The 26670-nt window shown below is 40.5% G+C and overlaps 1 protein-coding gene across 6 annotated transcripts in view; it reads left to right on the top strand.

Moving 5' to 3' along the window:
- The window catches only part of HELZ (helicase with zinc finger), a 158857-nt gene that overhangs the window by 9011 nt on the left and 123176 nt on the right, over positions 1 to 26670 (top strand). For all 6 annotated transcript variants that reach the window (XM_079904109.1, XM_079904105.1, XM_079904107.1 and 3 more), the window contains 2 exons: positions 14339 to 14566; positions 16935 to 16971. In XM_079904109.1, the coding sequence (XP_079760235.1) occupies positions 14357 to 14566; positions 16935 to 16971 (247 nt within the window). In that variant the 5' untranslated portion in view covers positions 14339 to 14356. The remainder of the gene's footprint in view (positions 1 to 14338; positions 14567 to 16934; positions 16972 to 26670) is intronic.

The raw sequence follows: 26670 nt of genomic DNA, 5'->3' as shown, positions 1-26670 counted from the left end.
GGTCTAGAGTGAACAGAAGTAGTATTAATTGCCAGAATTCCTGGGCAAATCACTTACGTCTTCTGAGCCTTCGTTTGTCTGCGAGACGGAGGTAATAATGGCAGCGTCACAGAATCACCTGAGATAAGGTGTAGAAAACCCTCTGTGAACTGTGAGCCTGAAGTGACGCAGGTTTTAGTTGTTGGTAATAACAGAAAGGTGATGCTGTTCCTTTGGGCTTCTGTGTTGCTGGCATTCAGTACATTTTTATTATTCAGCAAAGAATTATGTGAGGTACCTGAGGCTTCAACAGGGAACAAAACAGACAAAATCTCAGCTCTCCTGGAGCTCATGTTCTAGGTCTGGAGTATAATAGGAAGCTAACACCTTAATAGTGATTAGTGTGGGCCAGACACTGTTCTAAGTGCTTTCATATTTTACCCTATTTAATTCTTGCAGCAATGCCTTGAAGTGTAGCACTGTTATTATTCCCATTTTGCAGATTTGGAAATCAAAGCAAATGTTTAAGCAGATTGCCTCAGGTCACAATGCCAGGATTCATACTGAGGCAGAGCTGGCTTCAAGCCTATACTCTTACCCCTGTGCCATTAGAACGCTTCAGCTCATTCATGGCGTACTAGTGTTTGATACAAATAAAAAAGGTAGGCCCTGATTGAAATTATCCCTAAACAAGTAAGTGTTCTCTTCTTGTGGGAGAAAAAAGACAAAAACAAATGAAAAAAATGGCAGTACACAGTTCTCTGTGGATGGGGGTATATTAATATTCTTACATAGACAAGTATTTTTCTTCCTAACTTTTTATAGGCTTCACCAACTTTCTTGGTTTCTTTAGATACAAATGGCCACCTCAGTGGAAGGAAGTCATTTTCCTGCTGGTACTTGGGAAGAATGGCTTCTTGAATGAAGCCCTTCTTGTTTACAATTCTTCTTTTTCTCCTGCTGCTCTCTCCTTACCTTGGGGCAGTTCCCTTCTCTGATTTCCCCTGTTCTCTGCTCCTCCTTTTGCACACAGCTGTGGTGTCCCTTCCCAGTCTCACCAGCTGCCCATGTTCTCAAGGATTTCCTTCCTTCTGCCTTTGCCTTCTCTTCCCTGGCCTGCCTCTGTCAGTCACCTTGGGCCTTACCCTCTGTTTTGGCTTTTCTGAGTTTATTCATTGGGACGAACATCAGGACCAATTTCCCGCCCCTGGCTCTGGCGCTGCCCTGCCAGCTCTTGTTTCTCCTTCATGGGCAGGGAAGATTGGGAAGTGGGCAGTGAGCATTCCTTAAGTTTGCATCGGGATTAGGACATGGGTCTCACTCCTTTTAAGGAGGGTTAGGAGGGTATTACGGCTTGCATACTTGTGGGTTTTTTTTAATATTGTTAAAATATACGTAACATAAAATTTACCATTTTAATCATTTTAGCATACAATTCGGTGTCATTAAGTGCATTCACGTTGTTGTACAGCCAGCACCACCATCCATCTCCGGAACTTTGTCATCTTCCCAAATTGCAGTTTTGTACTCATTAAACACTAACCCTCCATTCCCCTCTCCCTCAAGCACCTGGCAAACATCATTCTACTTTCTGTTTCTAAGAATTTGAATAGGGTCCATTCATACCATAGGTACCTCATGTAAGTGCACTGATACAATATTTGTCTTTTTGCGACTGGCTTATTTCACTTAGCATGTCTTCAAGGTTCATCCATATTGTAGCATGTGGCAGCATTTTCTTCCTTTTTAAGGCTAAATAATATACCATTGTATGTAAATATATTTTTAAAAATTCATCCATTTTTTTGATAGACACTCGGGTTGCTTCCACCTTTTGGCTGTTGTGAATTATGTTGCTGTGAACTTGGGTGTATACATATCTGTTCAGGTCCCTACTTTCAGTTCTTTTGGGAAATGCCCAAAAGTGGAATTGTTAGATCATATGGTAATTCTGTGTTTAAGTTTTTGAGGAATCCCCGTATTTGTATTCCATAGCAGTAGCACCATTTTATGTCCACCAGAAATGTAAAAGGGTTCCAATTTCTCCACACCCTCACCAACAGTTATTTTCTATTTTTTTGATAGTAGCCATCCTAATGGGTGTGAAATGATAATATATACTTGTTTTTAAAGGTGTTTTATGTAGAATAATAGAATTTCAGGACTAGAAATGGTATGAAAGATTTCTAATTCAGTTAGCTGTGGACAGCAACGAATGTTCTCATATGTCTTAGCATTTTCACTTCTTTCTCAGTTGGAAAAAGGCATTTTGGGCAGATGGGTGTCTACTGGATCTTTGGCTCAAGATGAACTATGTCTGACCCAGGCAGGGTACATGGAATGCAGCTTTGTAAGAGATCTGCTCTTCTCTTCTGCCAGTGACTCTATTTCTTATACCTCTTTACAGTTTCCAACTGTGTCTTCTGGGTTATTTAATCTTCTTTCTGGCTTCTTTAAGGGATAAGGTAATTGTATTCAAATAAACATATTGGACTTCCCTGGTGGCGCAGCAGTTGGGGGTCCGCCTGCCGATGCAGGGGGCTCGGGTTCGTGCCCTGGTCCGGGAAGATCCCACATGCCGCGGAGCGGCTGGGCCCGTGAGCCATGGCCGCTGAGCCTGTGCGTCCGGAGCCTGTGCTCCGCAACGGGAGAGGCCACAACAGTGAGAGGCCCGCGTACCGCAAAAAAAAAAAAAAAACCCACACAAATAAACATATTTATTTAAAAAAACTAGGTAAGTTAGCAATTAATGAGCCCAAGATCAGTATAAACTGCTCAGATGATTAAAAAGACTGTATTCAATATCAATTTGAAGGAAACCTAAATATTACTCCTGGATGTTAGCTATAATTCCTTACTATGTAAAATAAGTCACCCCTTTTCAATCTTTTTTTTTTTAATTTGGAGGAGATGAATTAAGCAGCATAAAATAAAATATATTTACGAGAAGATTATAACTTCTGGATTAGTTTGGGTTTTGAATCTTTTTTAAGTTAAAGAAAACTGTTAGTTTAATTTATATTATGAAAATCTTTACGCCTACAGCAAAGTTGTAAGAATAGTATAATTAATACCCAATTGTTAGCGTTATGTCATAATTTGCCTTGCCTCTCTTTCTCTGTCAAATAGCTAGAATTTTTCTTTTTCCTGAGCCAGGTGAAAGTAAGTGGCAGACATCTTAGATGGCATTTCATTCATACTTCACCATGTGTCTCCTAAGAATGAGGACCTATTTCTTCATAAACATAATACCATTATCACACCTAAGAAGATAATTCAGTAATACTAATAGTTATACTATCAGATAGCAAGTCCATGTATAATTTTTCCTATTTCTCCCCAAAATATATTTTATTTCTTTAGTTTCTTTTTTTTTTTAATTTATTTATTTAATTTATTTATTTTTGGCTGCGTTGGGTCTTCGTTGCTGTGTGCGGGCTTTCTCTAGTTGCGGCAAGCAGGGGCTACTCTTCATTGCGGTGCGTGTACTTCTCACTGTGGTGGCTTCTCTTGTTGCGGAGCACAGGCTCTAGGCGTGCGGGCTTCAGCAGTTGTGGCGCACGGGCTTAGTTGCTCTGCAGCATGCGGGATCTTCCCGGACCAGGGCTCAAACCCGTGTCCCCTGCACTGGCAGGCGGATTCTTAACCATTGCCCCACCAGTTATTCTTTTTTTAAAAAATTATTTCCTCATTTGTTTTTATGTGATGATACCTTTATTTATTTATTTTTTATTATTGTTTATTTTTGGCTGTGTTGGGTCTTTGTTGCTGCACGTGGGCCTTCTCTAGTTGTGGCATGTGGGGGCTACTCTTTGTTGTGGTGTGCGGACTTCTCATTGTGGTGGCTTCTCTTGTTGCGGAGCACGGGCTCTAGGTGCGTGGGCTTCAGTAATTGCAGCACCCAGGCTCAGTAGTTGTGGCACACAGGCCCTAGAGTGCGTGGGCTTCAGTAGTTGCAGTGTGTAGCCTCAGTAGTCGTGGCTCGTGGGCTCTAGAGCGCAGGCTCAGTAGTTGTGGCGTACGGGCTTAGTTGCTCCGCGGCATGTGGGATCTTCCTGGACCGGGGCTCGAACCCGTGTCCCCTGCATTGGCAGGTGGACTCTCAACCACTGCGCCACCAGGGAAGCCCGGTACGCTTTTGTGTTAATTATGCAGTTGGCTCTCTTGCGTTGATTTACATTTTATTTATAAAGCTCAACTGCTTTGGATTATGATGTGTTTACAAGGCTACACAGATAATCTGGAAGGGAAAATGAAGAAATACAAATGACAGAAAATGTTTTATAATAATAAAATTTTCTTGGCAAGCAGCAACCTTTTCTCAAAGTCAGTCTTTTAATATAATTTGCTTGCTTCATAAATATGGGTTTTTTGTTTTTTCATATCTTTATTGATTAGTAAGCATGTTAAATGACTTGGGAGGAATCTCTCTTCAAGAAATAATTTGGAATTATTGATCCAGAATGCTGACCATTCTCAAAAATGGGCCAGGAAAATCAAAGTAATAGATGGAAAAAAAAAATCTCAATTTTAGCTCTGGATATAACTTTTCTTAAATTTAGGGTTTTTTTTTTTAATAATTTAAGTTACTAAAACACATGGTGGAAGGTCCATCAAGATATTTATTTTATGTATTTAAAGCATTTTACTTTGCTGTATTGAATTCCATTCATTCTGGAATTTAGGAGAATTTACCTCTTTATGAAAGAGATTATTCAGAGTAGAAAATGATTGATGACCTTCGCTTCCAGTTTTCTTCTCAATAGACTTAGTCTCTCTTCTAATGCTTCTTGCATACTCAGTAATTTTATAAGTTTTAGAGAAAAATGCAGGTCTGGCTGAATATTAAGCACAGTACAATAAATAAAGCTTTTTTACTTTGCAGAATATTTTACATGTGTGTCCCATAGATTCATCAGAGATTCTAGTTTTGCATAAAGGCAAGTGCATTTAAAGACAATACAACATCCCTGTCTATGACATTGGCGTTCGAATGAGAAGTGAATTTGGTTCAGGACAGTTCTTGGAATGCTTGGCATTTAGGTTATTTTAGGTCAACTCTTTCGGAAATTCAATTAGAGTATTTATTGAATGGTTTTAGTGAGCTGAATGGTTGTCATGGGGATATAGATGATATAAAACATGACTCCTATTTATAAAATAGTTGTGTTCGTCAGATAAGGCATCTTACATGATGTATTTAATCCAAGATAATGGATGGGTAAGAGGCAGATCATTCTATAGGAAGTAATTTTGGTTTTGAGAGAGGCATTCTTAGGGAAATAGGCCTTGAAGTGTTCATTTAGAGCTGGGCAGGATTCAGGTCCGGAGAGAGGAGGGAAAGGATATTTGGGTAGAGGGAAGGGCATTGGCAGAGCCTCAGAGGCCTGACGGTCCCTGGGGCCTGTGTGGGAATGGTGGAAAGTTGGGTTGCAGTGAGCCTGTGGGTGGCCTGGACGTTGGGTAATGAGCATGGCCGTCAGTTTATGGGCGCCCTCTCTAGAGTGGTCTGTAACTTGCTTCCTCCCTGAGGAAGTGTGACATGCTTGTGCTAGCTGCAGTGTCTTCCCCACAGCTGTGCTGTCCATTGAGGAGAAGGGGGCCGGCTCTGCCAGGGTATGGCATGTGAGTTATTTTAATAATGTATCAATCTGCTTTTTCTTTCTTTTGTCACAATGCATTTACTTTCTAAAGTGGTCTTGTTTGCAGGATAATAATTGGGTTTCCACAGGGAAAATAATAATGTATGAGGCAAATTACTGACTTAAAAAAATGAATCTCCAATTTTTTTCTAGTAGTTCTTCTTTTGTTTAAATTTTTGTTTTGTTCGTTATGTAAAGAAACTTATGTAATTTCTGCTCAGGTGGTAGTGGTAATGTTTGGCACAGCTCATTGGTCTTCTGCAACCTTTACAAATGCAGCCTGATTCATTCCAGCCAAGTTAATTATGAGGTAGATAATTTTTTTTCCCTAATGGAGACAAATGTAAAAGACAGAGATACAGAAACCATCTTCAGTTTAGATTGAAGAAATTTTAGTTACTACTGTTTGTTCCTGCTATTTGGTCACAGTTTATTTTTATTTTTTGAAGTCTGTCTCTAATCAAATAAGATTTAATTTTTTAGAAGTAAAAGAGGCCCATGACTAAATTAATAAGAAAAGTTAATTTAGGACAATAATTGATTTTTAAAAATATAAAAGTATATTTCATGACTTGATTTCAAGATGATCTGGCGGTTATCCTTACACTGTTGCAGAAGGAAGTCCACAGTGGGACGAGCATGGTGCTTACAAATCACCTCCCTTACTATCTATTACTGAACATGTCTTAGTCCAGGCCAGTCTGCCTGCCACCTCGGTGGTACACTGTTGACTTCATTTTTCTTCCAGTATTTACTTTTGGTCCTGGACCAGTTATCTAGCTGTGATGGGATTCTTCAAAAGTATCCTACATTTTGTACCTAGTGAACTAGTGATTGTTCTGTTTGCAGACATTCTTTCTGAGGCTCTGCTCTTGCCTTGAAAACCTGCATTTGCAGAAAGGGAAATGTATAGATTTCCCTTTTAAATTTATTTATTTTTATTTATTTTTTATTTATTTTTGGCTGTGTTGGGTCTTCGTTTCTGCGCGAGGGCTTTCTCTCGTTGCGGCGAGCGGGGACCACTCTTCATCGCGGTGCGCGGGCCCCTCACTGCCGCGGCCTCTCTTGTTGCGGAGCACGGGCTCCAGACGCGCAGGCTCAGTAGTTGTGGCTCACGGGCCCAGTTGCCCTGTGGTATGTGGGATCCTCCCAGACCAGGTCTCGAACCCGTGTTCCCCCCATCGGCAGGCAGACTCTCAACCACTGCGCCACCAGGGAAGCCCAGGTTTTCCTTTTATTAACAAACTTATCCTTCTTTATCTCTTTCCAGTTTTTTTTTTTTTTTTTTTTTTGCTGTACGCGGGCCTCTCACTGCTGTGGCCTCTCCCGTTGTGGAGCACAGGCTCCGGATGTGCAGGCCCAGTGGCCATGACTCACGGGCCCAGCCACTCCACGGCATGTGGGATCTTCCCGGACCAGGGCACGAACCCGTGTGCCCTGCATCGGCAGGCGGACTCTCAACCGCTGCGCCACCAGGGAAGCCCCTCTTTCCAGTTTTTAAAAACCGTGTCCGTTGTGATATTGGGATTCATATTTTAAAAATAATTTAAAAATTTTATTCTTAAAATTATCATACACTAAAACTAACTTTTTTCTTTTATTCTGTTAATTTCACACTTGTAGTTTGTGCAACCATCACTACAATCAGAATACAGAATAATATTATCACTCTCCAGAATTCCCTAATGCTATCCTTTTATAGTTAACTGTCCCCATCCTATAACCTCTGCAACCACTGATCTTTTCTCCATTCCTATAGTTTTGTCTTTTTGAGAATTTCATATAAATGGAATCATACATGTAAGCTTTTGAGACTGGGTTCTTTTACTCTGTCTTTGAGATTCATCTAAGTTATTGCATGTATTGAAAGTTTATTCCTTTTTATTACTGAGTAGTTTTCCATTGTCACTCATTGAAGGACATTAGGGTTGTTTCCAATTTTTAACAGTTACGTATAGAGGTGCTGTAAACATTTGTGTACAGACTTTTGTGCAAACATAGTTTTCATTTCTCTGTCTCTAGGGTAGCTGTCTCTGGGGAGAGGGGATTGCTGGGTGATATAGTGAGTATATTTTTAACTTTATAAGAAACTGTCAGCCCTTTTTCCAGAGTGTCTGTACCACTTTATATTCTCCCACTAGCAGCAGTGTATGAGAATTCCCCCTATTCCACATCACTGATACTATCAGTGATTTTAATTTAGCCATTCTAATAGGTATGTGGTAATATCTTATCATGGTTTTAATTTGCATTTCTCTGATGACTAATGCCATTGGACATCTTTTCGTGTGCTTATTTGCCATCATTAGATCCTCTTAGTGGAGTGCCCGTTAAAATGTTTTGCCTAGCTTTTTTTTTTTTTTTTTTTTGCGGTACGCGGGCCTCTCACTGTTGTGGCCTCTCCCGTTGCGGAGCACAGGCTCCGGACACGCAGGCCAAGCGGCCATGGCTCACGGGCCCAGCCGCTCCGCAGCATGTGGGATCTTCCCGGACTGGGGCATGAACCCGTGTCCCCTGCATTGGCAGGCGGACTCTCAACCACTGCGCCACCAGGGAAGCCCTGCCTAGCTTTTAATTGGGTTGTTTTCTTACTGTTGAGTTTTGAGAATTCTTTATATATTTGGATACAAATCCTTTTTCAGGTATGTGATTTGCAGTTGTTTTTTTCTCAGTCTTTAGCTTGGCTTCCTATCCTTCTAACATAATAGTGTCTTTCAAAGAGCAAAAAGGTTTAATTTTGAGAAAGTCCAATGCATAAATTTTTTTCTTTTTTATATTATACTAAGATGGGTAGATTTTAAAATAAGTTTCTGTTCTATAAAAGTGGTGAAAAGTAACTTAGTGATGGGAATGTTCTTATAAAGTTGACTTTGTGGAAGGTGCAAATGTTATTTTCTGGCAAGGTAGTACTATATAATATGCTCCTTAGTCTTGGCAACACCTAGGACTTCTGTTTAACCAAAGAATGCAATTGATTGAGGTTTGTGAGGGTTTTCACACTTTTTAAAAAAATGATGATCACTAATGTGGTTAAATATGTATACTTTCATAATGCAGAACTATGTAGGAATTAGTCCTTAAGACTCTTCCAGGGTTAAAATATTACATTCACATTTGATGCTTTTGGGAGTGCCTGAGTTTGAGTTTCTGCTTCACTGGAACAGCATGAGAACTTTGAGTGTAGGTTCAGATTCAGTGTCATGGCTAAAAGCACGAGTTGCATCAGAATGTCTGCATTTGAATCCTGCCTTTTATTAACAGTGTAACTGTGGGTGAGTAACTTAACTTCTCTGTGCTTCAGTTTCCTTATCTGTTAGTGGGAATGATAATAATAACATCCACCTTGTAAGGTCGTTTATGAGGAATCAAGCAGATTACATAATATAGTCATTTCAACAGCCTCTGGCCCACAGTAGGCATTCAGCAAATGGCTCTTGTTATTATTTTTATTATTATTGCTGAAATAGCTTTATGATAAAATTGTTTAAACAAATGTTTTGGAATATTTTCAAGAGTCGGAATAACCACGTATCACAGTAAGTCATTTCTCTCCCATGCCCACTTTTTTCTCTTTGCACTTATTATTAATCAATACCTGTGACCAGTGTTTTTAATAATCATGTGTATATACACTGTTTTACAAGACAACTGTCAGTTCATTCCATTTTTCACATCCTGTGAGGTACTAATCAGATATACACATATACATCAATTCGCTTCAGCTGCCTGAAATACCAACCTAAATTGGCTTAAGCTGGAAAGAAGTTTGAGTTAGGCTCACCTAACTGCGAAGTCAGGCACAGCTGGCTGGATTCAGGGCTCAAGTAAAGTCATCAGGACTCAGGTTCTCCCCACGAGTCAACTCTGCCTTTCCTTGTATGGACTTCAGTTGCAGGAGCTGTATGTTACAAACATGGCTGTAGCATATTCACCCCCTGTAGCCTGTCAGCGTTTAGATTCAGCCGGAAAGAGTGCCTGTCTCTTTCCCAGAAGCCTCAGCAAAAGTCTCATGATGTCTCATTGGCTCTTATGGGGTCACATGTCTGACCTGGAGCCAATCGCTGTTTGAGGCTGTGAGACTGGGATTGGCCAGTTCTGGTCACATGGCACCCCTGGCTCTTTGGCAGAGTCGACCCCACTGGAGCCGTGCCGACTGAGAGTCGGAGAGAGGTACCTACTCTGAGGGAATTTGTGGGCTTTTATCACCAGAAAAAGGGATGGACGCTGGCTGGTCAAACGACTAATATGCTATTAGGCTCTTTTTGTAGATCGGCAACAGATCACAGGGGTTAATGGATTTGAATTAGAATCTTGGTTACTGATTCCAGCTTTTTTGTCTGTGAAGTTACATCCTCCAGGAATGCCGTTCCCCACAGGGCAGGAGTTTGCAGAAAGTTAGTGTTGTGTATTCTTTTGGTGAAAGTTGGATAATTTTTAACACGAAGAGAAAGAGTCGAGGCAAATAGGGGTGGCCCTCGCAATGGGTGGACGTGGTGCTTCTTCCCACACTGGTGGGTTCAAGCGACTCAGCGCCCTTCTCCAGGCCTTTCTGTCCCCGTGGCAGAGGCTGTACAAGACCCAGCTTGGTCAGTGTCTGTCCACCACGTAGCAGGGTCGCGTGCTGTAGACACGGGTGTATCCGTGTATCCTGGCCAAGAGTGTCGGCTACATGGTGAGGTGTGTCTGGGAGCTGGCCTCGTGTAGAGGTAGTTTCTAGATCTGTGTTTTTTGTAGTCCATTCTAGCGTGGCTTGAGACATTGTCTCTCTTTGACCTCGTCTGGCAGTTTTTATTTTATGTTTTTCAAGAAGGCACTTGAACTTCTTCAGGAGTATGTGTAGCCAGGTCACGCTGTTTTCTGAAGAGCCAGGGAAGACAGTTACCAGAGACCTGCCTTGTATGGAGAGCTACACTACAGAAGTACCTGCAGTGAGGGTCAGGGAGACCGCAGTTAGAAATGAACTGTTGGGACCTGATTAATTAACAAACGTAATTGTGGTAGGCATCTTCATATCCAGTGCTGAGGTGGGCACCTGGGCCTCCATATCAGAGACATTAACTCTTGAAATTAAGTCACTTCCCCCCATAGCTCCCAGAGTTAGTAATTCTGTCCCTAATCTCTACTTCTGTGTTACTTTTATTGAGATATCCCTGGCTAATATGTTTGGTGATTAATGTTGACAGTAGTCTTTGTGATCTCCCCTCAGAGCCAGTTTTAGGGGTTAGCTTGTCTTCGTCAGCGACGTACAAGTGCACTTGTTTCTCCAATGGCTATTGGGGAGCATAATCATTATTATGATTGCATAATCATAACCATTATTATTTTATCGAGATGGAGAAAATGGGTGAAAATAATTCCTCTGTCAAGTAGATAAAGTAGTTACATAGCGTGATATTTTATTTTCTATGAATACAGTGTTGTATGTTGAAATCTGTAAAGTGATTTCCATTTTGTATAAGTTGAAAATACGGAATTTTAGTGAAATAACAATAGCTAACTAACACTTACTGAGCACTCACTGTATGCCAGGCATTCTTTTAAGCACTTTACACGTATTATTTCACTTAATTCTTAAGTGAAAATAAATAACCATAGGAGGTAGGTATTAGTTGTCTTCTTGCCATTTTAGAGGTGAGCAAGTTGAGATACTTGAGGCTAAGTCATTTGCTCCAGGTCACACAGCTGGTGAGTGACACAGTTGGTGAGTGACAGCTGGTGAGTTCTGAATGTAAGTCCTCTGGCTCCAAGTCTGTGCTTTGGATCACTGTGCTGTGTTCTCTCCCTAGCAAAGATTTTAGCTCATGTGTTGTTAGTTTTTCGTTTCATTTTCCTTCTTTTTGTAATACTTTCTAGATGTGGGCTAGGAGTTTTATAGAGGAGATTTGCTAATTCTAGGACCTTTGGAATCCATGGATGTATCCATCTTCTGTTGCTGTTATTGGGCAAGCAAACACTGTATGCTTGTTCATATCAGTAGGTCTCAACCAGGAATGATTTTGCCCCCCAGGGGACGTTTGCTGATGTCTGGAGATAGACATCTTTAGTTGTTGTAAGTCAGGAGACGTGCTCCTGGCACCTAGTGGTCAGAGGCCGGGATGCTGCTGAAACATCTTATGAAGCACAGGACAGCCTTCCGCAACAAAGAATTGTTCAGCCCAAAATGTCAATAGCATCAGCTCTGGCCTATAGAATAAGTTACTGATGATCTTGTAATGCCATTCTGATCTCTAATGGGCAAAGTCACGTTAGTAATGTAGAAATGATTACTTTTGATGTTTGTTTGATAATTGATTTCCCCAAATTAATGCATGTTTGTATAAGGGACATAAACACCAACTATAACTTAAATATTTAAGTTCCCCTAAAGTAAACTGGGAATTATAGCCCACTGAGGGAGAGCTGAGGAAGTTTAAAGGGAGGCCATGTAATGCCTGAGGATACAATACTCTAAATATTTGTTGGATTACCTTGTGAATAACACAATTAGATATCATTTTTTGTGTTAACTTGTCAAATGTATAAACATTTTAAATATCCTGTAATTTTAAAAACCGTGTTTTGGTATTTTTTTTAATAAAAATTTCATACTTAGAAAAGTGGAGAATATTACATTGTACCCCGTGTATGTACCACCCATATTTAACAAACGCTGACAAATACTGAAATCCATTTTGAGCTCTTTCTCATCCCATCCCTTAGGTGTTTCTACATTTTTTGTTATACAAAACATCTCAAAAGTTGAAGGGGCCTGGAACTCTTCCGATGTCTGTCATCAGGCCTCACTCACTGCTGCTGCCTTTTGTCTGCCTGTCAGCTTCTCCCCTCGTCTTTCACTGCAGTATATAGGCGGCAGAGGGCGGAGCCAGGTTGTCTTTTCAGAGCTGGAAAGGCCAGGCCGAGAGTGGATATGCAGGCTGGAGGGAGGCGGGAGGACAGTAAGTATGGGTTTCCCCCAATGACTGAAAGCAGAGCATTCCCAGGAAACCTTCCATAAGCCGACATGGCGTAAAGCGAAGAAGCAGTGACCATAGGACACATCTTGCTAACGGATGCACAAAATAAATTGAGCTAAAGCACAGAAGTCCAGTGACAGTTCAGAGCTATGGTGGCTTGATGCTGAGGTGCTGAGTGTGGTTCCCGGGAAGGAGCTGGGCGGTGCCCCTTGCACCCACTTTTGCAGCTCACAGTGCGGATTGCCTCTGTAAGGGCTGCTGCGAAACACACGCTGAACACTGTTTTCACTTTCCCCCCTTTTTTGTAAAAATAGATATCCTCTTTGGATTTCTTTTGGTTAGGAAAACAGGCACTAACGTGGGTCCTTCTTAAAAGCGAAGTGGCATAAATGGAGCTTTGGAAAGATGGAGGAGACCTGTACCTTGGGGCCATTTGGTAAGGTAGAAAGTGGGGAGAGTGAGCGAGGGTGGGAACAGGCAAGAAGAGCAGTCTCCATCCCGACGGAGATGGTGATAAGAGGTCAGCAAGGGTGATCCTCCGAAGCAGTGTTGTGACTCTCAGGTCCAAGGGTTTTAGGTCTTCTTTGCCCAGGTTTTCTGCTCCCTGCATTATGAGTGATAGCGCTCAGGAGAGGCTGCGCTTGAATTCTCAATCTCTATTACTTGGACTGCTTAGTGGTCTGTTATTAATGGCAATGCCTGCTTCTCACCAGTTGTTCACAGGACTTCTACATGATAGGTTCCTTCTTTTTTTTTTTTTTTTTTGACCGCACCATGCTGCCTGCGGGATCTTAGTTCCCCAACCAGGGATCAAACGCTCCCCCCGCCCATTTCTGCCATGGAAGCGCGGAGTCCCAACCACTGGACTGCCCGATAGGTTCCTTCTTTATTTAAACACCTCCCATCATGCTCCATTGCTATGGAATAAAGCCCTCACTTCCTGTGGCATTGGAGGGCATTCTTAGCTCCTCTCCCTCCTTCTCTGACACACGTGGAGTGTATCGTGTGCTTTCTCTGCCGCGGTGGTTTCTCGTGCGTATTCTCTCTGAAGAGCTCCCCTGTGCTCCCCTGTCATCTCTGCACAGTGACCTTGTGTTCTTCTTCTGAGGCCAGCTCATGCCTTTCGGCAGATGGAAGGTATTTCTCGTTATTTTTCACTTGTGCTTTGCCTGTCTTGCTAGAATCTGAGTTTCTCGAAAGGAGTGATGACGTGCTTCCTCATTGAGTTTAGTGCTGCTAACACAGGGCCTGGCCTCAGGAAATGTTTGCTGAACTGAATTAATAGCCAGTTCAAACTTGCCCTTGAGCCAGTGTTTTGTACTGGTGGGAAAAATCCTACATGGTATGGACTTTGATTCTCTGCAGTCTCAGTTACAGAATTATAAGACCGAAAATAGGAGGCTGGGATAGGAAACATTTTTGTACCTTCTGGTTTTAAAAAAAAAGAGACGCCTTCATGGCTTATTACACTTTGTAATATTCAGCATCATGTTTCATTTATAAATTTGATGTATTGTTGGCATGATCCTGACTTACGGTTGATATTTTGCTTGAATTTTAGTGAAGACTTCATAAAATAGAAAGGAGAAGCATAGAGTTTGTAGCGTCAGTAGTTGCTCCTCAGCTCTGACCTTGATCAAAAGGCTGCTTGAGAGTAACTATTCAGATAGCTAGTTGGGCCAGTTGAGTTAGGAATGGGGCTAGAATTGATAATTAGTAACTTTTTAAAACGTTTTCTGATTTGTTCTTTCTCCCTGTCTTTAGGATTTTTGTCCCTGAGTCATGGAAGACAGAAGAGCTGAGAAGTCATGTGAACAAGCGTGTGAATCACTTAAGAGACAGGACTATGAAATGACCCTCAAGCACTGCACAGAGGCCCTCCTTTCTCTTGGCCAGTACTCCATGGCTGACTTCACAGGGCCGTGTCCACTGGAGATAGAAAGCATCAAAATCGAGAGTCTTCTTTACAGAATCGCCTCCTTTTTGCAGCTGGTGAGTAAACACTGTCAATGAGCCAGTGCTGAACCATGTAAAATGGCTATTTTCTGTGAGTGGGACTCTTGCTGATCACTGCTGCTACAAATCACCACATTCTGGGCTGAGGACATGAGTGAAGTGGCTAGTGATTGCTGAATATCTTTGATGGCAAGTAACTGTGTTTTTAAGCCTTGAAAGTATTACTATCGTATAGCATTTTGGATTATTCACTCCATTCAACAAATATTTCAACCAATATTATTCACTCAAGTCAACGAATGTTTACGCTGTTCTAGGTATCTGCTATACGTTGGTGAAAGAGAAAGAGAAAGATCCCTCCTTCATAGTACTTTTTCTAGGGGGGGGGGCAGACAATAAACCGTAGGCATTATAAATAGGTAAACACTTTAGATTGTTGGAAGGTAACAGTCTGCATGGAAAAGAAAGTAGACTAGAGGGTTACTAGGGTTAGGGTTAGGGTTGCGGTTTTAAATTGGGTTACGATGGGCCTCATGATAAGGTGATAGGAAGGAGGTAAGGAAGTGAGCCATGTTGAAATCTGGAAGAAGATCGTTACAGGCAGAGGGAACAGTCAGTGCGGAATTCCCGAGGCGGAAGCATGCCTTCCACGTCTGAGGAACAGTTGGGAGGCCCTTGTGCTGGAGTAACGTGCCCAAGGGGCAGAGTGCAACAGGGCTAGATCCTGTGGGACCCTTCAGGCCACCGTAAGGGCTGGTGTCCGCTCTACCTGAGATGGGACACTGTGCTGGGATTTCGAGCAGAGGAGTGGCATGGTCTGCTTCAATAGGAGTTATTTGGCCTTTGTGTTGAGAATAGACTGTAAAAGAATAAGAGCAGATGCAGGGAGACTAGTTTGGAAGCTGTTAGAATAATCCAGGCCAGCGGTGAAGTGGCTCAGATCAAAATGCTAGCAGTGGAGATGGTGAGAAGTGGTTTGTTCTGGTTACAATCTGAAGATAGAACGAAGCAGATGTCCTAATGTACTGAAGGCAGGGAGTGAGAGATATGGAGCAGGCATAGTTTACTTACTTTGCCCTTTTTTTGTCTGAGCAATTGGAAGCGTGGAGTTTCCTTACACTGAGATGAGAGGGCTGTAGGTGGGGAAATGGGAGATGGGAAAGAGTTCATTTTGGACATACTGATTGAGATGGGAGATGGGAAAGAGTTCATTTTGGACATACTGATTGAGATGACGTTTAGATATCCAGCTGGAGATGTTGAATAAGCAGTTGGAAATGCAGGTCTGGAGTTTGGGAGAGAGGTCTGGGCTAAAGATGTTGATTGGAGAGTCTGTGGCCTGTAGATGATACATAAAGTCTTAGACCTGGGTCAGATCAGCAGGGGAATGAGTACAGGTAGAGAGAAGGGGCGGGCTGAGGACTTAGTCTTGTGGCACTAGTTTAAGAGGTTGGGAGGAGAAGCAAAGACCTGAAAAGCAGCCCGTGAGGTTAAGGAAAACTAAGAGAGTAAGATGTCCTAGGAACCAATCAAAGAAGGCCTGTGTCCAAAGGAGGGAAGGTTCAGTGTCAGTTGCTGTGGGTGGAGTCGTGAGGATTGAGAATTGACTGAGAAATGACAGTGTGTCTAAATGGGTACATGTAAGTGTATCTAACTGGATCCACTGGCAGTCACTGGTGACCTCCATGAGAGCAGCTTCCATGGAGTGGTGGGTGAAAGCCTAATAAAAGAGAGTTTAAGAGAAAGTCAGCGGGAAGGGAATTGAAACACATGATACAGACAATTCTTGAGGAGTTTGCCCCACTGAAGCACAAAAAAATGGAATGGTAGCTGGTGGGAGAAGTGAAGTGAAGAGAAGGATCTTTTCAGTTGAGGGAAATAAGAGCATGTTTGTTTCTAGGACTGAACCGTTGGAAAACAAAAAATTAATGATGTAGGAGAAATAGAAGAAGCTTGCTGGAGCGCTGTTCTTGAGTAGGCCCTGGAACAGATCTGCACAGGCTTTAGGAAGGAACAGCGATGGCTCACCTGGTAACAGGTGGAAGGCACAGTGTGCCAGGAAGCGGGCAGCCATGGTAGTGGCCATCCGTGGAAAGTCTCTTCTCAGGGCTGCAGTTTACTCAGTGAAGTCATTAGCTGAGAGTGAGGATGGGGAAGAGATTTCTGGTGGCTTGAGGTTGGAGAGGGCGAGGGGAGGAGTGTGAATAAATGGCCTAGGGAAGTGTACTGTAATGTCTGTTTGTAGAATGTTGTGTAAACCTTGGCCAGAGGTAGCTTTACTCTGTGCATATTAAATTTGCAACATTAGTGATTAAACTTTGAAACAAAGCTGAGCTTTTTGATAAAATCTGTTTTAAGCAGCCCTTGAACTACTTAACTTTATCTTGTATCTTTTATTTTGCAGAAAAACTATGGGCAAGCTGATGAAGATTGTAGGCATGGTATGTTTAAAAGCAGGATTCTTTTCTGCTGTGAAGATTTTGAATTATTTAATTGAGCAGTGTTTAAGATTTGTTTTTTTTCATATGCTAATTTCAAAAGTGATTATAATATTTAAAAAACCCACCTCATGGTGGTGCTGAGTGACTAATTTGGATGGCGACTTTCCTGCTATGATGGGTGCACACATGAACATTGTTCCCAATCACGAGTGTTGGCATTGCTGTCACTCCCTTGGGAACATTGATAATGCCCTTTTAAAGTTTGTGTGAGTATTTTCAGTCAATAAAGAGCCATATTTTAAGAACTGTAGCACATAACACACATTGATTAAAACGTTAAGCTTGGATAAATTGAAAAGCTGGGCCTCTGCCTCCTAAAATGTTCTTTTCCCCTTCATTAGAAGATTTCCCTTAGAGAGCAGAGACTGGCTAGAATGCTCTTTAGTGCTTTTTCCTGTTTTCTTTTGGGCAGGAAATTGATTAGTAAGATCCGTGCTCTTTGGGTACTCATAGACTAGGGATCCTTTTCTTGCAGATTGCTGCCAGTTCACTAGAATGAGTCTAGAAGTGAGTGGGAGGAGGGTTCCGGGTACATTCTCTCACACTCTTGGTGGGAGTGTGGCACAGCTCAGTGATTTGGATAATATAATGTTTCAATTATCCAGATTGGGGTTGGGGGGCTGAGGTGTCTAACATAAGTTAAAGTTTTTTTTCCTATTTGCTCCTTTGTGTCAAAACTCTTAAAAGTATTAGCTCTTTTTGTTGTTAACCTTACAAAACCATCTTATCTACTCCTGGGGCATATTGGACATAATTTAACCATTCATTAAAGATTCAGTGACCTCTTTGTAAACCTTGCTTCATAGGATTGTATACTTTGGGAGTTAATTGGCATGAGAGATATCTAGTACCATCTTCCACTAAAAAAATCTTTACTATCTGTGGACATTTAAAAGTTACCAACAAGCCAGATAATAAGTCAGATAATATAGAGGAGTATGAAGAAGGGACCCACTTCCCCTTCTCCCCGATCTGAAGGAACCATGTTATCAGTTTGCTGCATCTTCTTCACCTTTCTCTGTAGTGATAAGCACAAATGCTTATAATACATAGGTAGGGTTTTCCTTTAAAAATTAAAAAAGAATTATGTGATCATCACACAGTTTCTTGCTTTCTTCTGTAACAATAGATTATGGACATCTTACTGTGTTAATAATACATCAGCTCCAATTCCTGCTGAATATTCCATGGCATGGATGTGCCGTAATTTATTCAGCTATTCCCATATTGACGGGCATTCAGGTGGTTCTAGGTTTCTAGTTTGTTATAGTTCATCCTGTAATAAACATATATTCTTTCTTACTGTTGCCTTTGTTTCTTTATGGTAGTCTTAAAAGTTAGATATCTGGGTTAAGGATTTTTAAAAGTTGGATGTCTGGGTTAAAATACACTTGAATGCCTGTTTCCTGTGAGCTCACTAACTGGAACCTCTCAGTCTTGACGTTGTGACAGTCTTGTGTGTGAGAAATGGCCCCTCTTTCTTTAATGTTCCCTTCCATGAGTACTAGTGAGGTTGATGCTTTTCATTTGGAGACACACAAAGTCCCAGAAGAGTAACTGACTTGTGAAGAGTTGTCGAAGGGTAAACGCTGTGGGTGAAGGAACATAAGGAAAAACGCTGCGTTTTTTGTTAATTGTTTTATTAGCGTTTTCAAGTTAGATACTATTTTACAGCTGCTGAATTACCACAATAAAAGCTTAACCAGGAAACCTTGGGGATGAAGGATAAGCCTGTTACCTGGATTGTGATCATCGTAACATGAATGTATACGTATGTCCACACTCACCAGACTGTATACATCAATTACGTGCAGTTTTTGGATACTGATTATGTCTCTGTAATGTGGGGAGAAAAGTTTAACCAATGCCCAAGATAAGGTTGCAGTGAAATGAGTGTATGCTTGTGGTGTGGTAGAGTATGAAGCGGAATATGGCTTGGTAACATGTTCGTTCCTTTGACCCACTAATCTTAGTTCTGGGATACTGTCCCAAGTAAATATTCCAAAAGAAGGAAGAAATTGTATGTGGAATGGTTTTCATTGCAATACTGTGTGGAAAGGCAGAAAATCGGTTAGCTTGCAATAAGGGTTCATTGATTACACTCTGTGCATTCCTTGTTACCATTTATGTGATAAGTAAGAAGATGGAAGTGCTTATTTAATGTATATAAACTTTGTCGTTTGAAATAGACATTTGGGAATATTGGCAAAGTTTACATGTGTATATTGCTAATTGTAGAGTTCTGCTTTTATATTATGTACATGTAATTTTTTTTTCTTTTCACCTTTTGGTAACTTGTGTTTTTTTTAATTGAAATACAGTTGATTTACAGTATTAGTTTCAAGTGTACAGCAAGCTTATTTTTATATAAGGTAATAAAATACCACAGTTAAGCAGTCAGTAATAAAAAGCAACACGAGAATCTCAATCTCTGTTAATTATTATATTGGTTTGTAACGCTAGATAGCCCGAATAGCTCCTGCCTTAATGGCCCCAGAGCTTTGTTTGAATTTTATGTACTAGAGTATCATCCTGGTGTCTGCTCCCTCACTGTCAGGCTATCAGTTTGCATTCCTTACAACTCTCAACATGCCTCATTGCAGCTACCCTCCCCCTCTTCTCCACTTGCTGCTTCTGACCCTGATTTCACTTTCTTAGGCAGGGATAGGAAACCAGACAGGCAGTCTTTGTCATGGAGTTAAAAAACATTGAAACATTTTTTATTATGAAAAATTTAAAACATACAGGAAACTAGGAGAAAGAGTATAATAAACATTCATAGTCTCGAAACTTAGGTTGTAACCTTCTGCCATATTTACTTCATTAATTTTTTTCTGAACTATTTAAAAATAATTATAGACATCATGATATTTACTCCTAAATACTTTAGTATGCATCTCTAATAAAAAATAAGGTCATAACTGTATAACCACAATATTATTATTAATCTAATAAAAATGGCCATAATTCCCTAATATCCAAAACCAGTCCATAATCAGATTTACCTGGTTGTTCCCAAAATGTTTTTTTTTAAGGCTGATTTGTTTAAGCCAGGAACTAATCAGAGTCATAAGATTTAATAGTTGGAATTCTACTTAAATAAGAAATAGGTTCTGAGTGAGGACTCAAGGGCATCCTGAAAATAAGCTACACAGACTTTAAGTTCATGGAGTTTAGTTCTGAGTTTGGTGTTGTGTTCTGGATAGTGAGGGTTGTCAAGCCAGTGACCACCGAGTAAGTGAGGCGGTCAAGTCTGTTTTCATTATCTGAACATACGCTGTATTTGGCGTAACAGGAAAACTTTCATAACATAAGGATTCTTTTTCTTCCTCTGAAATATTCATCATATAGGAAACTCACTTTTTTTTTACACTAACAAAAGGGAATGAGGTAAATGGAGAAGGTGAAATCAAAAGATAGTCTTATCAACTAAGAGTTTTGTGCTACATGTACTGTGTAGATCACACTCAGTCATTATAACATCAATGAATACTTTGCATAAGGCTGCAAGATTTTTATTTTATTCTTTTTAGGCTGCAAGATTTTTAAACCCTAGGTGAGAGTGTCATTAATTTAAGAAATTAATGTAAACAAAGGAGTTTGGGCCATCAGTTGATATTTATTATGTTGATGACTTGCCCTGTGAAGTAAGTGATTCAGTAACCAAAAAGCCCTGTTAAATAGATGCTGACTGTATTACAAAAGGCAAATTGATACATGATTGATGGAACCTTCTATACTTTCCTTCTCTGAAGAGTTTTGATTAAATAGATTTCATATTTTATGGTAATTAAAAATGTTTTGGAAAAATAATTAATAGGGGTAACAATACTTATTCAGAATTATTTCTGAGTAAGACCCTCTGAAGTATTTTGTTTAATCACACTGTAATATCATTCCAGCTTTATGGGTGAGGAAACAGATTTTGTGAGATTAAGTAACTTGCTTAAGAGCGTAGAGACAGTCCAGAGTGGAGCTGTGGTTTTGAAGTGAGGTCTTTGTGATCTGAAAGGCCATGCTCCTTCTCTTTATCCTAAGGTACAACCTATTTATTCTTTAGGGTTTTACAGACATTATTCTATTGAGTGTAGTAAACCTGGGGGGAAAAAGGCAAATGGGTATTTTATATTCTAGAAATGAAAAACACTGAGGCTCCGGATCACGTAGACGATAGTGGAGCGGGACAGGAGTTTGGATCTTTAAGCCTCTAGTCCATCCAGTTTTTCCTGTTGACCAGAATGTTAAATAGGGATGCAGTTCAATAATATTTCTTAATTACTTGTTCTTTAGATCCACTTGCGGTAACTATTTAAAAAATTTCATATATATAAGCTTCATTTCTCCAACAGGAATTAAAAAAAAACTTTTTACTTTGAAATAATTATGGATTCACAGGAAGTTGCGAATATAGTACAGTGATCCCATGTACCTTTCCCCCCACTGGTTACATCGTGCATAACTGTAGTACAGTATCAAAACCAGGAGGTTGACATTGGTTCAATGAATATGTGTAATTCTATTTCATTTTATTATGTGTAGATTCAGGTAACCACCAGCACAGTCCTGATGCAGAAGAGTTCCATCACAGTGAAGATCTCTCTCGTGCTACCCTTCACAGTTACACTCACTGTCTTCCCTCCCTGTGTAACCCCTGGCAGCCACTAATCTGTTCTCCACCTCCATAATTTTGTCATTTTGAAAATACCACATAATGGAACCATATTGTACGTGATCTTTTTAAGGATGACTTTTTTTCTCTCACCATGTGTTTGAGACCCATCCAAGTTTTTGTGTGTATCAGTAGTTCATCCATTTTTATGGCTGAGTAGTATTCCACAGCATGGCTGTACCGCAGTTTGTTCTTCAGCAGGAACCTAAGGCTTTCTGGAATAGGACCTTAACTTCCACTCTTCATTTCCCCATAATGCCTATTAACTGTTTTAAGTAAATTTCTTATATGTAAGTTGTTAGGGATAGAATATAAATCAGGAAAGTGTTTTTTTAAAATTTAAGTTAAGTTGGAGACCATCCTCTGAGTGTGCAGACTCCCTTTTTTTGTGTGTTTTGCTGTACGCGGGCCTCTCACTGTTGTGGCCTCTCCCGTTGTGGAGCACAGGCTCCGGATGCGCAGGCTCAGCGGCCATGACTCACAGGCCCAGCCGCTCTGCGGCATGCGGGATCTTCCCAGACCTGGGCACGAACCCGCATCCCCTGCATCGGCAGGCGGACTCTCAACCACTGCGCCACCAGGGGAGCCCCGGACTCTCTTTTGTATGAGTAGATATTTAAGTAAGCAATAGTCTTTGAACTACACCCTTTGAACTCAGTTGCAAGAGCCTCACCATGGTTGTATGACTGTCTGTTCTAGACCTTTTCTTATTTATGCAGGGTGTCAGGTATAGTCATGAGTGACATTATAAATGTATTTCATGTTGTTTTTCACTCATAGAATAAATACTAGCATTAATTTTATATTAGCTCAAATTATATGTATACCATAAAAAGAGAAGATTTAAAATGAGTGGTACCTTGCCTTGTAAAATCTCAATAAAAACTATACCAAAGCGGGGCGGGGGGGTGGGGGGGGGACGGACGGACACTGACGGGCAGGATGACAACGCTGAAATTAAGATTATTGTGAACACCTGAAAACATAGCCCTCTCACATAGTGCAAAGAAAATAGTCAGAAGAGGAGCAAAATGTCAGTTCTTCTCAGTAAGCAAATTATTTTTTTCAAAAGCAAGCAAATCAACCGTGGAAACAGTGAAGTAAGGGAGTGCCTTAGCAGAGGATTTCCTCTGAGTGCTTACAACGGACATAGAAAGACGTTGACTTCTGACGTTGACATAAAGGCACTGAAAGAGTTTTAAGATAAAAAAAATACAGTTAAGTTGATTTTTTAAAATAGAAACAACTTCCAGTTTTTTATAAATTTTATTTACTTATTTATTTATAGCTGCATTGGGTCTTGGTTGCTGCACTCAGGCTTTCTCCAGTTGCATCGAGCAGGGGCTAACTCTTCGTTGTGTGCACGGGCCTCTCACTGTGGAGGCTTCTCCCGTGGGGGAGCACAGGCTCCAGGCACGCGGGCTTCAGCAGTTGTGGCACATGGGCTCAGTTGCTCCGCGGCACGTGGGATCTTCCTGGACCAGGGCTCAAACCCGTGTCCCCTGTGTTGGCAGGTGGATTCTTAACCACCGCACCACCAGGGAAGCCCCCTTCTTCCAGTTTTTGAACAGTTAACAGAGATTAACTTTCCTGTAATGATACAGCAAATGCATCTTGGAAATTAGGGTTCTTTATAACGAGGAGGCTGAAGGCTCGGCAAGCAGCATGCGCGCGCTCTCTCTCTCTCTCTCTCTCTCTCTCTCTCTCTCTCTCTCTCTCTCTCTCTCTCTCTCTCTTTCTAATGCACACACAGTACAACAGGCTACTCAGGAGTCCAAGAGCCTTTACTCTGAGCTGCAGTTGAAGGAAAGAGTACTTCCAAAAATATACAATAAGGTCTCAGCTTCAAAGTTTATGGCACACACAAGAGGGCTGTAAAAGAGATGCAGAGATTTTTGTGACCAGGTTAAGGACTGAATACTGGAAGGAGCAGAGAGCAAGGTAGCAGGGATTTGGGGAAAAAGAAAAGAGAGAGAATGAGAGAGAGAGTATAGTATTTAAATCTGGAGATGAAATATTCAGAAGAGGTCTGTGTGATACCTGAGATTGAATACTGTTAAGGCTTTTCATTTTCCAAAAGCGTCTTATAAAGGAAAGATTATATCTGCAAAAGACCTTGGTAGGAAGGACATAAAATGCCGCAAAAGCTGTGGTCCGCATGTCTTAAAGTATTATGTATTACAATTGGAAGTAAAGAGAGGGCAAGGGGAAAAAGGGTTGAGACAGAGGAGAAGCATGGTGGAAAAAAAAAACTATTTGGAGAAATGGACCCGGGTGAGAGATTTGCCACAGAGTTCTTATTCTGGTTTACCTTATACTTCTTGTTACTTGTTACAAGTGGACATTTTAACCTGACTTAGGCCTTCTGCTGTTTGGAGTCTGTTTATAAACTCCTCCCCTAACCCCACCCCAATAGATGTTTGGCAATAAGTTTATTGCCCAAAAATTAAATGGCTGATATTTAGGAAAGGAATTTATTTATAAATTATAAATTTGTTTTATATATTTATTAAATGAATCTATTTCATTTTTGATTCAGTTCCTGATGTGTTGGTTCTGAGAATGTGATTATTTCCAAGTGGTGAATAACTTCACTTTATTAATGACTCAAGGATTTAGTTTAATGGTAATGTTAAAATTTCTTTCAAAAAATTTGGAAAAATGCTACCTTGATTAGGCTATGCTCTTCAATAAAAGGCTTTAGAAATAACTAAGGACTTGATAAGAAAAATACCCTTTTATGGTCATGTTACTGAAAAAATACAGACTAATATTCAGCATTTACTGAACTTTAAGCTTGTTTTAAATTATCTTTCTCATTGCAGGTAATTCTTTACAGGCAAGGGGAATTACATTTTAATTGTTGATCCTCTCCTTTTGGTAGCCAGGGGCTGTCAAACACTTACAGAAGCTGTTTTTGTTGAAACAGTTGAATGAGTACTCCTTTAAGATTAGTCATATTCTGGTCCAAAACATTCCAAGTAAGACATATTTCAAGTGTTAGAAAATCTTACAAAAACTTAAGGATGAGAAGGGATAGAGACTTGAATTTAGCAACGCAACTAAGGTGTTCAGATTTTTCCTTTGTAACTCCCAGGGGAAGGAAGGAGTTATGTGCTCACTGTAGAATTTCACAGATAGTTGGGGGAAGAGAATTTATTTGTAAGGAATCATAACTTTTTTACAGTTGCCCAAGATTAGGTTATGTTTTAATGTCATCTCTTTTGGCAAGTTCAATTATTATAGCTGAGGCAAGTTTAAGAATACACTAGGCCATACTTTGTTTTCTTTCAAGCTTTTTCAAGATGTTAAAGGTAATACAGGACCAGATTGGCAGCACTGCAATTTGATTTTATCATATGACACCATAGCAGGATAGCTTTTTATCTATAGTAGTTGACTGTTTCTTTGCCATAGTTCTTCATGTGGGATCCTACAAGACATAAACTGAATTGCATTTAAAGACAGCCCTTAGAAGAAAGTACATCAGTAGTGTTTCTTGTCTAAAATGTTTAGAGAGAAGAAAGGGAAACATAATTTTGACAAATCTGGAGACATTTAGACATCAGTGTAATGGAAGAACTTTTGCAAAATAAAATTCAGCATATACCTTGTGCAAAACCAAAGATCTCTGCAAAGTGCTTGTAAAATATCATGTCATTTAATACTCTTTAAACATGACATAGTCATCTGAGACTGAAATATTCTTACGTTTTTTTCATTTCCCTGAGACATTCTTCAGCTCTGGACAACTAGTTTCTCAATATCCCAATTACTGAAAAGGAACTAGGCTAGTTCCTCAACAGTTCTTAATACTATTTTATAATTTTTAGAGGGGAACGTAACATCTAGGGAACTCTTGAGGAGACTGTGCTAGATACTTCATATAATTAACACAGTTAGTCTTTACCACAACCTTATTAGGTAGCTACTGTCACCTCCATTTTACGGGGGAGGAAACAGGCTTAGCGAATGTGAGTGATCCAGACCTTGGTAGGACTGTCATGTTTCTTCAGAGTGTTTTATTAATGCTCGCATTATATTATTTGATCCTTGCAGCACATTGTTTCATCTTGCAGTTCTACAGATGACCACACTGAGGACCAGAGAGATAAAATGACTTTTGCTGAAGGTCATATTTAAGTAGTTTCAGGAATAGTAAGATCTGGGGGAGATGTGGGCTTACTGTGGAATTTTCTGAGTTGCTCAAGACATTCTTAAGGATGCTCCGTTGTTGTTATTCATGTATTGGAATTGTCAGTTGAGGAGATAAGTGATCTGTAACATGGATACTGTGACAGCAGGTTGGTCTAAACTGAAAGTAATTGAATAAAACCTTCTTGGATACAGAGACTGCAACTTTCAATTTAATAATCTGATTCAATAAAGTATATATGTAGAAAGATGTTTAATACAGTGTTCTTTTTTGTGTTTTTTTTTTTTTTGCGGTACGCGGGCCTCTGGCTGCTGTGGCTTCTCCCGTTGCGGAGCACAGGCTCCGGACATGCAGGCCCAGCGGCTATGGCTCACGGGCCCAGCCGCTCCGCGGCATGTGGGATCTTCCCGGACCGGGGCAGGAACCCGTGTCCCCTGCATCGGCAGGCGGACTCTCAACCACTGCGCCACCAGGGAAGCCCCATACAGTGTTCTTTTTAATAGTTAAAAATTGGAACTGTTCTGGATCAAGGGAATAGTTAAGTAAATTGATGTATCTACTTGATGGAACATTATATAGCTAATAAAATGATAAATATAAACACTGTAATATGGAAAATACTGAATATGTCAAGGGGAAGTAAAGTAGGATATAAACTGTTATATCAGTTACAGTCATGTAAAAATTATGTAAATATTGATCAGAATTTGAAGAGAACATGAATAAGTGAAAACAGTTTTTTGGTTGAGTGGTGAGTTTATGGTGAACTTCTGTGTAGAATTTTATTAGTGTTCTTTTGTTATGTTATTTGGGT

The sequence above is a fragment of the Stenella coeruleoalba genome (genome assembly GCF_951394435.1).
Source record: "Stenella coeruleoalba genome assembly, chromosome: 19".
NCBI lineage: Eukaryota > Metazoa > Chordata > Mammalia > Artiodactyla > Delphinidae > Stenella > Stenella coeruleoalba.
The sequence above is the reverse complement of the archived record's forward strand: the minus strand, read 5'-3'. Positions and strand labels throughout refer to the sequence as shown.